Source organism: Uloborus diversus, chromosome 6 (assembly GCF_026930045.1).
Source record: "Uloborus diversus isolate 005 chromosome 6, Udiv.v.3.1, whole genome shotgun sequence".
Lineage (NCBI taxonomy): Eukaryota > Metazoa > Arthropoda > Arachnida > Araneae > Uloboridae > Uloborus > Uloborus diversus.
The window spans coordinates 97,187,896-97,202,176 of record NC_072736.1 but is presented as its reverse complement, the minus strand read 5'-3'; the positions used below and the strand labels follow the sequence as shown (position 1 = coordinate 97,202,176).

Genomic DNA, 14,281 nt, shown 5'->3' with positions numbered 1-14,281 from the left:
GGCGTAACACCTTAGTAAGAAACTGCATTTATCTTCATACTGGTAGCTAAAGCTTTCTACATTAATGAAACTTGTAGCGATTCAGGAAACATTTTTGCAAACATGCTGTTAACAACCCTTGAAACTCGCAAAACACCGTGAAATCCCGGAGTAGTGCTCGGCAATAATCTGTGAAGTTTGGAAATTTTCTTAGTGTATAAAAAGAACGGAATCATGCCATACATTGTTAATTGCATTCGAAATAAATAAAATTACCTCTGAATTAAGATTGAGATTGTCAATAGGTATGGAACTTGCAAAATGTGTAATATAAATGCTGACATCAGGATTATCCGACACAGGATTCGTCTCCAGAGAATTCAAAAATCCGACGAAATGTATTCCTTCAGGCAGTGCCAAAGGCCCTAAAACAAGCGGTACAAATAAGTACGTTCACCTACCTAGAGTGCCATCAAACCGAGTGAAAGTGTTTTTTCATATGTAGAGTTAATTGTTCGAATGTGCTGAGGAACTTGAAGAGAATGATACATGGTTAAAAGTACCTCTGCTCATAATTCATTCTTTTTAGTTCCTATAAATAAAGGTTTACTTTTTTATTTACATTTTCTAAATCCTTATACTACTACTAGAAATTTGCCCATCAAGGTATGACGGGTGAAAATTTCTTCTGCATTTGAACGAAGTAATTGCCTCTTTGGTGATATTTTGATAGCTGAAATTTTAACCCTAACTCCATTTGATTCACCCTAAGCTCCAGTAGATAGTGTTAAATGCTTACCACTTCTTCATTTCTTCATTCCCCTGAAATGACAGACTTACCAGTAAAACAGTTAAGTTACCGGATCCAGTTCAGCCTTTTCACCATGAAGCATTTCCCTGCATGTCAAACAGTGCCAAAAAATATTATCAAATTATAAATAACTTGATGATTTTTCGGTGCTTCAACAATGAAATAATACAAATACAAATACAATTGTGACGACCAGTAACAGGCTGTTGGCCCAGCTAGGCTGGTCCTAGTCAATTTATTAGTCCTCAATGAAGATCAATGGCCCTCTTAAAGCTATCCACCCGCTTGCACGTTACCGCCTCTACCGGTAAGCTGTTCCAAGTGCCCACAGCTCTACTAAAGTAGTACTTTTTCCTTATTTCCAGGTTAGCCTGAGCTTTGAATAGCTTAAAACGATGACCCCCTCGTCCTGCTTTCGGTGCAAAAATTTAAGCCATTAACATCATTCATTTTGATAAATTTAAACAACTGAATCATGTCCCCTCTGACTCTCCTTTGCTCCAGGCTATACATATTAAGTCTATTAAGTCTGGTATCATAATCTAAATCTGAAAGGTCCCTTACTAGTCTAGTTACCCTTCTTTGAACCCTTTCCAATACACAAATATCTTTCCTCAGATAAGGCGACCAAAACTGCGCAGCATATTCCAAATGGGGTCTTACTAAACTCCTATATAAAGGCAGAAGAACCTTCCTAGATTTGTTTGAAATATATCTAGATAAACCTAGAGCCGCTATATAGATAGGCCGACGCATCAGCTTAAGTTTAGCCATTTTGGATCGGAATTTTCATTGTTGCACTGCTAGGGTTACCACAGCAAATTTTCAGATTTCGCCAAATTTGCTGAAAATTCACGTGCCGCTAATAATTGCTCGAAGTGAACAATCACCAAATGCGATAACTCGCCAGAAAAGGCAACCATTAAAACACGCGCTCCGATCCAAAAAATGGCTAATCTTAAGCTGATGCGTCGACTCGTATATATAAGGGCTTAGATAAACCCAAGAATTATGTTGGCTTAGTTACTTGCAATGCTGCACTGTTGACTAAACTTGAAGTCATGATTTATTAAGATACTCAGATTAATAACATTTTCCGCCTGGCTAATGATAACCGCGCCATAGCCGTCACGCAGGCTATGGCACGAGTTTCATTGTTGATTGCGTCAGCGTTACTTGATCAGTGAATTGGCTATTGTATATGTGAGGATGTTTCATCTTATATGAAACATAGATTAGTAATGTAAGTATCAGTTCGCTTGTTGGGAAACACACCGGCTTTTCATTATGGAAATGAAGTGCACCAGTTGCCGCTCAGCTCTTTCCCAATCTCACTTTCAACTGTGCAGGTTTTGACAAGATTGACCTTTTTACCAATCCTCTTTTAATCTGTGGTTTTTTAAAGATGCTTGGAATCGTGGACTTGGTCTATCTCGCGGCTATACCAAGTGGAATAAGTCACCAAGAACAACAGCAGTAATATAAAATGTCTGTTAAAAGTATATATTTGATTTTTGTTACCTGTCCTGTTGTTAATGTATTCCATGATATTGTCGTCTTCTTTCAATGCGTCTTGAAACTTCTGAATAGGTGCGGACAGTTCATAACCCATAAAAGTATACCAATGATTTTGCAAGTTCCGACCAACTGGAAGATCTGCAATTACTGGAATCTAAAAAAGAGTTGAGTACTTAGTTGTAGCTTTGGTATTCTTAATATTTTTTTTCCATCAAGGAGAAATTCATTTTATTTTAGTTGCTTTCTCACCACGAAATATTACGAAAGTAATGTTCGTTTTCATTTACGTACAAAGATAGTTCAAAATTGTATTACTTCTATTAGTTTATTTATTGTATTATGCTTTAATGAATATACTATTTTCTAAAATTATAAAATAATCTTTATACATAAAGGGCTAATCTCTGTCCAGATGTCCGGGGTAAACTTCAAAACGACTGGAGGGATTTTAACCATTTTTTCACCATAGATAGCTACATAATCGGGGAACAACTTAGGCTATAATTTATCGCTAAAAAACTGAGTCTAAGAAGGTCGTGATCGAAAACAGTAAATGTCATGTGATTTCCGCATTAAATGATTAAAGATTAAACACATTGTTTCGAAAATTCGTTGCCTAACAACAGCAATATTAAAAGTAATCATAATGTAAATTTTGAAACAAGGCCTCTCTGGAGCAAGCATGACATTGCTTTCTTAGGAATTGCATCCTCATCTTTATACATAAAGGGCTAATCTCTGTCCGGATGTCCGGGGTAAACTTCAAAACTACTGGAGGGATTTTAAAGATTTTTTCACCATAGATAGCTACATAATCGGGGAACAACTTAGGCTATAATTTATCGCTAAAAAACTGAGTCTAAGAAGGTCGTGATCGAAAACAGTAAATGTCATGTAATTTCCACATCAAATAATTGAAGATTAAACCCATTGTTTTGAAAATTCGTTGCCTAACAACAGCAATATTAAGAGTAATCATAATGTAAATTTTGAAACAAGGCCTCTCTGGAGCAAGCATGACATTGCTTTCTTAGGAATTGCATCCTCATCTTTATACATAAAGGGCTAATCTCTGTCCGGATGTCCGGGGTAAACTTCAAAATTGCTGGCGGGATTTTAACCATTTTTTCACCATAGATAGCTACATAATCGGGGACCAACTTAGGCTATAATTTATTGCTAAAAACTTAGTTTAACCCTTAGTAGCCTGATTTACGAAAGTGATTTATTTTTAATATTACTGTGTTTGCTTGAGGGTCCAGATGAAGGGAAAAATAGCTAAGAAAATCACAATATTTATTTTACAATATTTACAATACACAATATTTTGTATTCAACAAAACTTTTAGTAAAATGTGTTTACTTGTTCACTTTGCCGCGCGAGTAATATGTCATAGATAAAATAAAACAAAAATGACATTTGATTTTTTTTTTTAAATTTCGTTGGAAAGAATATTATACAACAGTAAAATACGTACAGCCAACCTATAAAAAAAACTAATAGTAATGTGAACATATGGTTTAAAAGATTGGTATCAAAAAAGATTGGTATCAAAATTGAAACTCTAGGTTATTGAGGGTTAAGAACGTCGTGATCGAAAACAGTAAATGTCATGTAATTTCCCCATTAAATAATTAAATTCGCAACTCCAATAAATTATAGGGGGGCGCAGCAGCCACTGTCTAATGACGGATGAAAAAAGGTGAAACAAACAAATGCCATAACTTATAACTTGCTTTGACGTTTAGTGAATGACAGTACTTTTTCATCATATTTGTGCGAAGCTTTCTTTTTTATTCTTCTGAAATTACATTATACCACAAACTGCTTGAAGCCGGAAATTTACCCCAAAGAAAACTCGTGGAATGAAATGTTTTACCTTTTTCTTTAGTATTGGTTAATCACCGCAAGGTAGCGTATTCGAGCTTTGAAGTTGCGAATATAAAACCCATTGTTACAAAAATTCGTTGCCTAACAACAGCGATAATAAAAGTAATCATAATGAAATTTTTGAATCAAGGCTTCTCCGGAGCAGACATGAGTTTAAAGTCGTTTAAACATTTGGAAACTTTACTTTTTGCATCCTTAAAGAAACATAGTATAGACCTTTTTTTTTCTTTTGAGTGTGTACTATTTAATTAAATAAAGCGCACGGCTTTTTTCAGTGATCTTTGTTTTTGTTAGTTCATATTTTGGAAATTCTTCAAATTTTTATAGGCTTAAATTCGTGCTTTCGTTTCTAAATAAATATTCATTCGTTCATTACTTATTGCTATTTTACTTTAATGGGTAAGGAAGAAGTTCGATTTTTAATCACGTCAAAGTGATATGTTTTGAATTTTTTCAGTTAAAACAGAAAACAAAAGGAAGTAGCGATTGTTTCTTACATTTATTTCTGACCCAGGCAACGCCGGGTATTTTTTTCTAGTCTATATCTATAAACGTAACTGATAGGTCCCAATAAATCAAAAGCACGTCTAAATAAAATGTCAATCATTTTTAGATCAGTTTATCTCTTATTTCTCGCTGTAAACAAAATAGTCAAGCATTCTATCTTGTAAATATTGTAATTCTTGAAACTCATTCCAAAACTCAATATAAAGTGTAAGGTAAAAAGGCACACCTAATATGATGGTAACTCTTTTAATATGAGAGGCTTATACTATTTTAGACATGCATTAGAGATCCACGAGAATGACTGTGATATAGTTGTGCCACAGAGATGTGGAGGATGAACTGGAAGTGGAACCAGAATACTTCATTTTGCAGTAGGTACGATCAGAAAAACGCGCGAGCAATAAAAACTTGACTACTTGCGCAATCTCACTGATCCTGCTTATTACAATGAAGAGGTCTGTTTCCACATTAAGTTAATCTCCGTGACACAACCATAGCAGTCTGAGAGTTGATACTTAGTGCTGCGATCAGAAATAGTGGTCTGAACTACATTCAGGTCTGGATTTATGTACAAGCTAAGCAAGCTATAGCTTAAGGCCCCCGTTTTGTTAGGGGCCCCCAACTCCCGGAAATTAGCACAATTCGTTCCAAAAAAAAAAGTACCTGAAAAAATAAATTTCACTTTCTTAGCTTGACCTTTAAAATTTGGAAAGGTGTTGGTACAAACTACAAATGGGAGGAGGTAGGGAGAAGGAATGCCGATATATGTCCAATTAAGCTCCTTGATACATCCTGCAGCAACAAATGTAAAAACTATGGTTCTCACGTTTCTGAAACATATTACAAATTTTTGTGACTCACATGTTTCATATCTTGCTATTTATATAATTCCGAATGCAGTATTTAAAAAATTCTTTTGTTATTGCTTGCTTTTATCTTACTTCTACTGCATATTATCAAACTGTTTAACACCGGGGGGGGGGGGGAAGCTACCTCCATTCCTTTTCGTTTTCTACGCCACTTGCAACTGAAGAAAAGTTGTTGTCGTGGAGAAATCTATACTTTCTTTTTTCATTTAAATTCAAAATAGCTGTTTATTACAAGTTAGAACAGGACAGTAAAAATTTACAATCAAGTACTAAAATATCAGACACTGGAAAGTACGAATGAGGCAGTGAGAAGCAAAAGAATGCAATTGGACTATTTTCAATTTCGAGTAAAACGCGTTTAAAGATCAGATCCTAGGTAGGCTTTCATTGAAATTTTTTTTCCTAAATCATGCTATACAGCAGAACCTACCAGGGCTACTAGTACAATCTCTTGCCCCAAGACAGAGGAGAGGTTCATCTACCATTTGAACTGGTTATCTCCAAATTTTTCATTTTTCCACTTGCATCCCTTTACTTCTCACTACCTCAAATGAAGTGCGTTAAATAATTTCAATTGTTCTAGAGTCCTTGAAAATAATTAGAAAAGCCTTTGAAAATCCTAAGAAAAGTGAGCCCCAATTTTATTTCTTATCAAGTGTAGAAATTATGAATTGTTCAAATGAGCAGTATGTTACTCTCTTGTTACATAGTTTCTAAATCTCTACAGCATTTCTTTTAAAGCATTTTTTACTATTGATCATTTTATATTTAATTCACTGTTGCATTTGTCTGTGGGTTGGAGGGGTGATTAAAAACTAACTGTACCGAGAGCCAATGTGAGCAAGTAAAATGCGTTAACTTTTCTCTTCCCGCGCTCTTTCTCTGTCAACTGCTGTTATTGATTTTTCGAATCAAAAACAATTTGTGTACTGTGCATTATCCTAATTTGCGAAAGAGTATATAGATTTAAAGAAGTTTTGTTTGCCTATTTCTGTTCTGATATTTTTAAGTTCCAACTACATCTTACAGTATATTCAGTAAGTTACCGCCCTATAGCCAGGGCTAAGGCAGAAATACATGAAATACACCGCCAGCTCAGTCATTCCAGCCGAGGACTGCAGTTTCGTGCTTATTAGCACTCGGCCCGGCGTAGGAAGTGACTGAGCTGGAGGTGGAAAACCTCTTAAGAAAGCCAAGAGAGTCAAACAAACTGGTAGCTAATATAGAATGCGTTGCCTTCAATCTTCGAGTTGAACTAAACCATGTTTCGGTCACTCGTCTGGTCTGTGCTAATTCTGTATTACCTACTAGTTTGTTTGGCTCTCTTGGCTTCCTTAAGAGGTTTTCCGCCTCCAGCTCAGTCACTTCCTATGCCGGGCTGATGAGTGATAATAAGCACGAAACTGCAGTCCTCGGCTGGAATGACTGAGCTGGCGGTGTATTTCATGTACATCTCACTGTGCTTCAAAATGCAGAATTGTACGTCTATTTTTCAAATTTTCCTCCGGGGGGAGAAACCCCCTCGCCCCCTACAATTGAGAATATTCTATACTCTATCTAAAATGGGAGCCCAGGGTCACTCTCTTGATACCATTTTGCCTCTTAAAGGCAATCCAAAAAGGACATCAGAGTAACACACATTACAATGACGATCGAAAAAGTAAAAAGTATTGCTGTATGTATCAGAGGAAAGAGACTAACATAGTACATAGTAATGGAGGAAACAATAAAAATTGCCGCTTACACCATAGAGAGAAGCGTTGTTCAAGCTGCAAAAGGGCTCCATACCTGAAATAGCTTAGGGCCCCGTTAAGCCTTAATCCGGCCCTGACTACATTTGTGGAAGCTATAGATGCTTATCAGGTTGAACCGATTTATCGTTGAAAAGTATAACTGTATAAATTTTTACTTATTCTATATTAACGTTAAGTATGTACTTACTCGGTTTCAAGTATAATTAAGAATAAAAATCAGATTGGAAAACAGCGCAATACTGAGTGGATGCAATATCGGGCATATTTCTTTTTCTTGAAAGGAGCTTGCTTCGCCTGCTTTCGTTCTCTTCTTGAAGAATGGAGAGGTTAAAATGAAGATATCAACTAACAACTAAACCTGTGGCCCTCAAACTATGAAAAACTGCTTGCCATGCACCTTGCCTTAAGAAGACAACACAATGGATGGTGGTGCCATCTATGGACAGTTCAAGATTTGGAACCAGACCAGGAGCCGAATAACTTTCTGGTCTGGCCTCCTCAGAGGTATCTCTGAGGACATTATGACCACGAGCATATTTAACGTCGCCCAGTCACCATCAATGACGAAGATGGATCTTCGACCAGCGAGAATCGAACCCGAGACCCTCCGGCCCCAAGTCCAATGCTTTAACGATCAGACCACCACGGCCCTTAAAATGAAGATAAAAATGGTTTTATTTGTGTTTTTGAGCAGAGTCGTGAGGGGTGAAAATTGGGATCGTTATACGTAGTATCTCAAATAAACTCCCATAAGCCAAATCGCTAATCGAAAAAAGATGTCATCATATCATATGTTTGAAGTGCAAAAACTGGTTTATGAAATCCAAATTATTGTTTTCTAATGTCATTTTCGTGGTACTCCTTAATATGAGATATCCAGCGTAAATAAACATTTCCCCCATTTATGAAAAAAATAAAGCTCATATCTAAGATTTTTTATTTAAGCTTTTAAACTCAAAGGATTCGAATCGCAAAATCCTGGGTTTCGTTTTATGTTTAACGTTATTATGTTTCTATAATCATGTTGGTCGTAAGTGACAAAACAAAAGTTGCCCATTATCCGGCCTTCCATGATACTCATTGCCAAATAGTATTAACCATATAGAGCAAGTCTTGTAGTATTGTACTGGTAACTTACAAGCGAGTAAAAATAACAGATATCACTCATTTCTAAACTGATAACTTACAGAAAGCAAAAAAGAAAGAAAACATCGGTATTATACTCACGTTATTTTTTTCCAGTTCCGTAATTGGACCAATCCCAGACAATCCCCCCTAGTTGCGGTGTCTTCACAGCACCAGCAGACACAATAATTTCTCTTCTAGCTCTAACTTCGTAGGAATTTCCGTCATAGTCGAATGATACACTTGCCGCTCGATTGCCGTCAAAATTAATCTGAGAAAAAACTACATAGTATAAATATCAATAAAACAACAAGCAGACAAGGTTACAACATAGATAAATGACAGAGATGAAACCAGAACTCTTCAGCAGTGGAAACTTCATCCTATGGTCGAAAGACCAAAAAATTATACTAAAACTAAATGCAGGATGTCCTGTTCCAAAAAACTTAGGATTCAGGATTACATTGGGCTAAACGCATCACATGTGAAAAATGAATGCAGATTTTTAGAACTAAGACCTAACACTAAGCACTGGGGTTTCGCCTCGGACATTAGAAGCCAAGTCTATCAATAATATCCCTCCACCGTACCGCCAGCGAAAAATCAAAAGTCTTACCTACGTGTCCGGGTGCAAATTCCAATCTTTAATCATCTATTCAATTTTCGTGCCAGTCGATAAAAATAAAATTAAAACAAAACCAATCAAATGAATAAAAAATAAATAAAAGGATCATCCAAAAAATCAGGTCCAAAAACATTCCAGGTCGACTGAAAAACACATTTCAAAAAACATCATCAACTCAAGTCCAATCACAGGGTTTCCTCCAGAAAATTCATACACCTGAACAGTTAGACGGTTACAGTGAAGCGAAGTGTTGATTAAGAGCTATGCTAGAGAAAAAAGACTATTTACGAGATTATTTGGGAAATTGTTTTCAAGTAGTTTGTTTTTAAGTAGATTTATTTCTTGGTTGAATGCTGTAATAGTGTTGCAAATTCTTTTGATTCTGATGGCTTGCGAAACAATGATGCCAATAAAAACTTTTTTACTGAGGCAAGAAGAAAAACTTTGCCGACAGTTAACTTTGAATTGAAATTCGCATCTTTTATCATAGATAGTGTTTTCATAGTTGAAGTCAATTTTTATTTTAATGTAAAAAGCATTTAAAAAATTACAATTGTTGATAAACAGATTGTGTCAAAATCAAATGTTTTCAGCTCGAATTTGAAGGGCCGTTAAAATTTCTCTTCTTAACCTTAGCTTCAATATATCTTGGAAATTTCCCTGTAAGGTATAGGAAAACCGTCTTTGTTCACAGCTTTCACGAAGTTCTTCATTATCCATAGCAGAATGAGTATGGGGGAAAGCAGAATGGATCCACTAGAGGCTGATTTTGGGTATTTCTCTTCCCAGAATTTAAATTTCTTGAAGTCCATTGCGGTTTCATGTAGTGAGATTTTCTATCCCAAACAGGGGTCGAAGTTTAGAAGAGAATCAGTTTCATGGGGAATCTATCTGCCGGGAAAAAGAACATTAGTGAGAATTTACTATTCTAGTTGGCTCTGCATCTTGAAAACTAGAGCTAATCTCAACTTTTTATGGTGATTTTCGTGTATAGCCAGGTAAAATACTTCGGAAATAGCTATTTTTGAGCCGGATGCATTTTTGGCGTTGATTAGTGTTATTTCTTTGGATATAGCAAACCGCAAAGCGCACAAGGCATGACTTTCTGTTTAACCAAACAGAAAAAAAGGAAAACAGATTTGTTGCTGAGAAAAAACGATCAGCATGAGGTACACAAAGATAAAAGCTCGTTTAAACACTTTGATTACCGAAATAAGAAGTTTAAAGCATGTTGGACAAAGTGAACAAACCTACGTAGCGATTTCGAAACTTATCATCACACACGTTACCCAATTAGTTTGGACATTTTTCATTTTCGCAGAAATTTCAGAAGTCTTCTCATGCTCATCAACTCTTGACTGAAAAGAAAAGACCCAAGTATTTCACTGAGGCGTTTTGCTTTTGTCTTTTTACGTGGCTTTAGCGTAGACAATAGTTATTAACTCAACAACATTACTGTCTACCAGCGTTATTTGACATAAACGAAATTATTATTTTCTTACCTTTGTTGCCAAATCTCCTGTAAGTATATCCAAATTTTGGCGATTGTCTGCAGGTGCTAAATACGCTTTGTTAGTGCTACATCTTTGGCTGTCTCTAATAGTACTTTGATGATCATAAAGTCCTTTAACGACACAAGAAACTAATTGTTACTTCAAGTAGTTTTTTATTCCATATTTTGGAACTCAAATGATTCTTCTCATCAGAAAAAAATCCAGTTTTATTTTTAAAATTAATTGACAGATGAAATAGAAACAGTAAAAAAAAATATTAATAATAATAATAATAACCAGCTCTAAGAGAACGGGAGGGTGGCCCAAAGCGGGTAGGTTTTCGAAGAATGCTCGAAAATTGTACTTTTTGGATTTTAATCGCAACAATTTCGGTTTTATTTCCTAGCAGGGTTCTTGAACTCCAAAATAAAAAGTGATTTTTGTACTGTTTCAAACCCAATATTTATTTATTATCAAACTTAAGAAACATGTGAAAAACCCGCTTTGCCCTACCATTGAGCCCAAAACGGATAAGCTTAACTGATTGTGGATTGGTACATTTGCCAATCAAATATGAAGTTATAAATGATTAAAATAATTGACTAGCTACCTGCCATTATATAAAAATGTATAAAACAGTTGTACTTATCCAATTTAAAGTCAGTACACTTGTTTATAAAACATAAAGAAATAACTGAGTTAATTAATGGACTAATTAATTGAGCCATCCTAAAAGAAAACTTTTTAAAGTTGTACTTAGCCTATTGAAAGAGAAAATCTAAGTCAGCACATGTTTCAAGAAGTTTTAAATAAAAATATGATTAAATCCTATTCCCGCGCTTAGTCCGATCCGCTTTGTCCAAAGGCACTTTTTTTATTTAAGTAATTATAACCTTAAATTAATTCTTAAAAAAAAACGGAAAGACGATCGTAGTTTTTTGGTGGATAGTGTCAGAATAATTTAATATTATTGACAATAAAAAAATAAGCTGGTCTTCGACGAATCAAAAGTTACAAAACTTCATTTTTTAAAAAAATGTATCTTTTTTTTTTTTAATTTTAAGTCTGGTTGCGCCGTGCCGCTTCACTGCTGCTTCGCTGGGACTGATAATAACTCCGGGGTGTTCGGGTAAACACGACATACGTATTTATTGCAGCTAACACACCATGGGGGGGGGGCATACGAAGGCCTACCCGTTTTGGGCCACCCTCCCCTATATGATAAATATATTTTCTCTCTTGTTATGCGTTCTGAGTCATTTTTCGCCATACACAGTGCTATCCGTAATTTTCTGGTCAAATTTTCAAATTGAAAAAAAATTACTTATGAGTACTTTGTTTTCAAAGCTTTTTTGTAATTTTAGGAATGTCGTTTAAAAAGCAATGCTGGTTTTCATTCTTTAACTCAAGATTTGGTCCGCGAACTGAAGAAGAAAAGATATAAATAGGAAACATTTTCGGAAAATAACATTTTTTCATTATCATATGCCGTTTTAAGCGTGCCCATAATAACTGTGGGTTCTGAAAATATGTTTTCTCAAGATGTGTGCGTGTCTTGAAAATTGCAACTAAAGGTAAACTAATTCTTATTCATCTATATTTTCATAATATTTAGAAAATTCTTCTCCACTCTGTTCTGGATTTTTGCTTTAATGTTCTTAGTGGGCTGACTTTCTTTTTTCATTTCAATATTTTTTTCCCGTAAGAGATGTAAAACGTTTCCCACACGCTAACATAAAGTACAAAAATCTTCATACATGAATTGATTTATTCATGTAATTATTCGTTTTTTGTGTCATTATATTTTTCTTTATTTATTCAACTTTTTATTTTCGGATTCCTTTGATCAAAAACATGTTTTATAATCAAATAGAAAATATTTCATTAGAAATTTATTTTATTTTTCAGTTTGCCCCATGGAAAAAAGATGAAAAATTTCCACTTTTTTTTTAAGACTCAAATTTACTTCCAAAAATAAAAAATACTGTTTCAACGCAAGTTTTATTTAAAAAAAAATACAATGTTCTTTCTTTATGTACTGTAATTTTCAAAACAAAGTTCCGATTTGTTCATTTTGAAAAAACTCAGTCACTTTGTCCCACATTTTCCTACTCATAAAAAATAGTTTACTTAAGGAGATAAAAAATGTGCAGTATTTTAGTAGAGTAACTTTAATTGGAACTTAAGAGGTCAATGCCCGTTCTGCCATTTTTTTTTTTTTTTTTTAAATCTTTCAGTTTTGCAGATGTAACAGTGTACATTATAATTTTAAGAATTAAAAAAGAAAGAAAAATGTCTTTTAAAATCTATTTTATAATCGTAATTTTTATTTTTACGTATTTATCTGTTTATTTTGGTTTCAAAATTTGCGTTGTGTAAAACAATTTTGAGTTGTACAGGCAGTATATAAAGAATTTAGGAGGATTAAAAGCTAAAAAATACGAAAGAATTAGTTAACAATGCCTGCGAAAAATAAATGTCGCAGGTTAGCGTAATTGCTGTTGCCATATTTTGAAAGTTTCTTAACCTTGGCGAAAACAAGTTTTTTTTTTTTTTTTGTAAGGTACAATTATTTAAAACCTTCAATAAATTAATTAAAATTTAATTTGAGAAATTATTTTCTACTCAAATTTTAACTTTAATCCATTTTTTCCATTCTTGTAAAAGTATCGAAAGAAAACGAAATTTAAAACACCTTTTTGGGGGGGGGGGGGGCGGAGGATTTCTTGATAAAAGGAAGTGCAGCAACATCTTTTTAGATGATAATATGTCGAAACTGTGAACTTAAATGCCATAATAAAAATATTATCTCTTTTAAATGCTTAAATGAGATACCTAAAATTAACTGAATGATATTCACGAATTTTTCCTATAGTCTCACTTAAAAAACAGACCCTCATATGATATTTTTTATTTATTAGGAAATGAGATGCAGAAATACTTAATACTTAAGTGATTTTTCTACTTATTGAGTAAGTTAAGGAGTCAATCATTATTACAATATTTTTTCGATTAAGTGGTCAATATTTAGATAAGCTGAAAATTATTTTCTTTTAAATGTGCCCGTTTCAAATTTTTAATCGGAAGTAGGAAAAAAGAATATGTAAACATTTCTTTGAACATAGTACATCTTTTTATCAAAAAGAAAAGGTTTCAAGGCCGTAAAACCACGGTAAAACATTTTGACACAATTTTTTATACAACTTTTTTATCTACCTTTTTTAAAAAAGATTTTGAAAGAAAAATTAACTGAAAACTATTTACCCATTTGTCTCGGACCATTAATGTCAACGAATTGATAACCTAAGCTTAGTGCACTGTCTCTTGCTGCACGCCTTAGTTCCGATTCATAACGAGGTTTCTCAACTGTGATGGGCCCTCCAGAGCCATGGTAACCTATGCATTAAAAATTGTCTTTAAAAAATATATATTCTACAAAAAAAAAATGTATTCTACATTTTATAACGAAAACTTACTATAAATAAACATTGGGTTTAAAAACACTTTTTTAAATATAAAGCAAAATCCAGAAGAATCTTTACATTTGTATCAGAATGGAAGACATAAACGCGACTGTAATTGGCCAAAAATGATACCAGTATCACATTTTCCATATGGTATTTAATGTTTCAGAAATTTCAACTTTTACCGCGAAAATATTGGAACTGCTATCTAGTCTGATTCAATAAAATCATGATCTTTTTCTACT

At 34.2% G+C, this 14,281-nt stretch overlaps 1 protein-coding gene across 7 annotated transcripts in view; it reads right to left on the bottom strand.

Moving 5' to 3' along the window:
* LOC129225251 (glucose dehydrogenase [FAD, quinone]-like) overlaps positions 1-14,281 on the bottom strand; it is a 44,033-nt gene that overhangs the window by 17,632 nt on the left and 12,120 nt on the right. For 3 of the 7 annotated variants that reach the window (XM_054859829.1, XM_054859828.1, XM_054859827.1), the window contains 5 exons: positions 13,837-13,968; positions 10,582-10,703; positions 8,557-8,725; positions 2,312-2,462; positions 256-404 (listed from right to left, as the gene is read on the bottom strand). In XM_054859829.1, the coding sequence (XP_054715804.1) occupies positions 256-404; positions 2,312-2,402 (240 nt within the window). In that variant the 5' untranslated portion in view covers positions 2,403-2,462; positions 8,557-8,725; positions 10,582-10,703; positions 13,837-13,968. Of the gene's footprint in view, positions 1-255; positions 405-2,311; positions 2,463-8,556; positions 8,737-10,581; positions 10,704-13,836; positions 13,969-14,281 lie in introns of all 7 variants that reach the window. The other 4 variants (XM_054859831.1, XM_054859830.1, XM_054859832.1 and 1 more) reach the window with 4 other exon arrangements.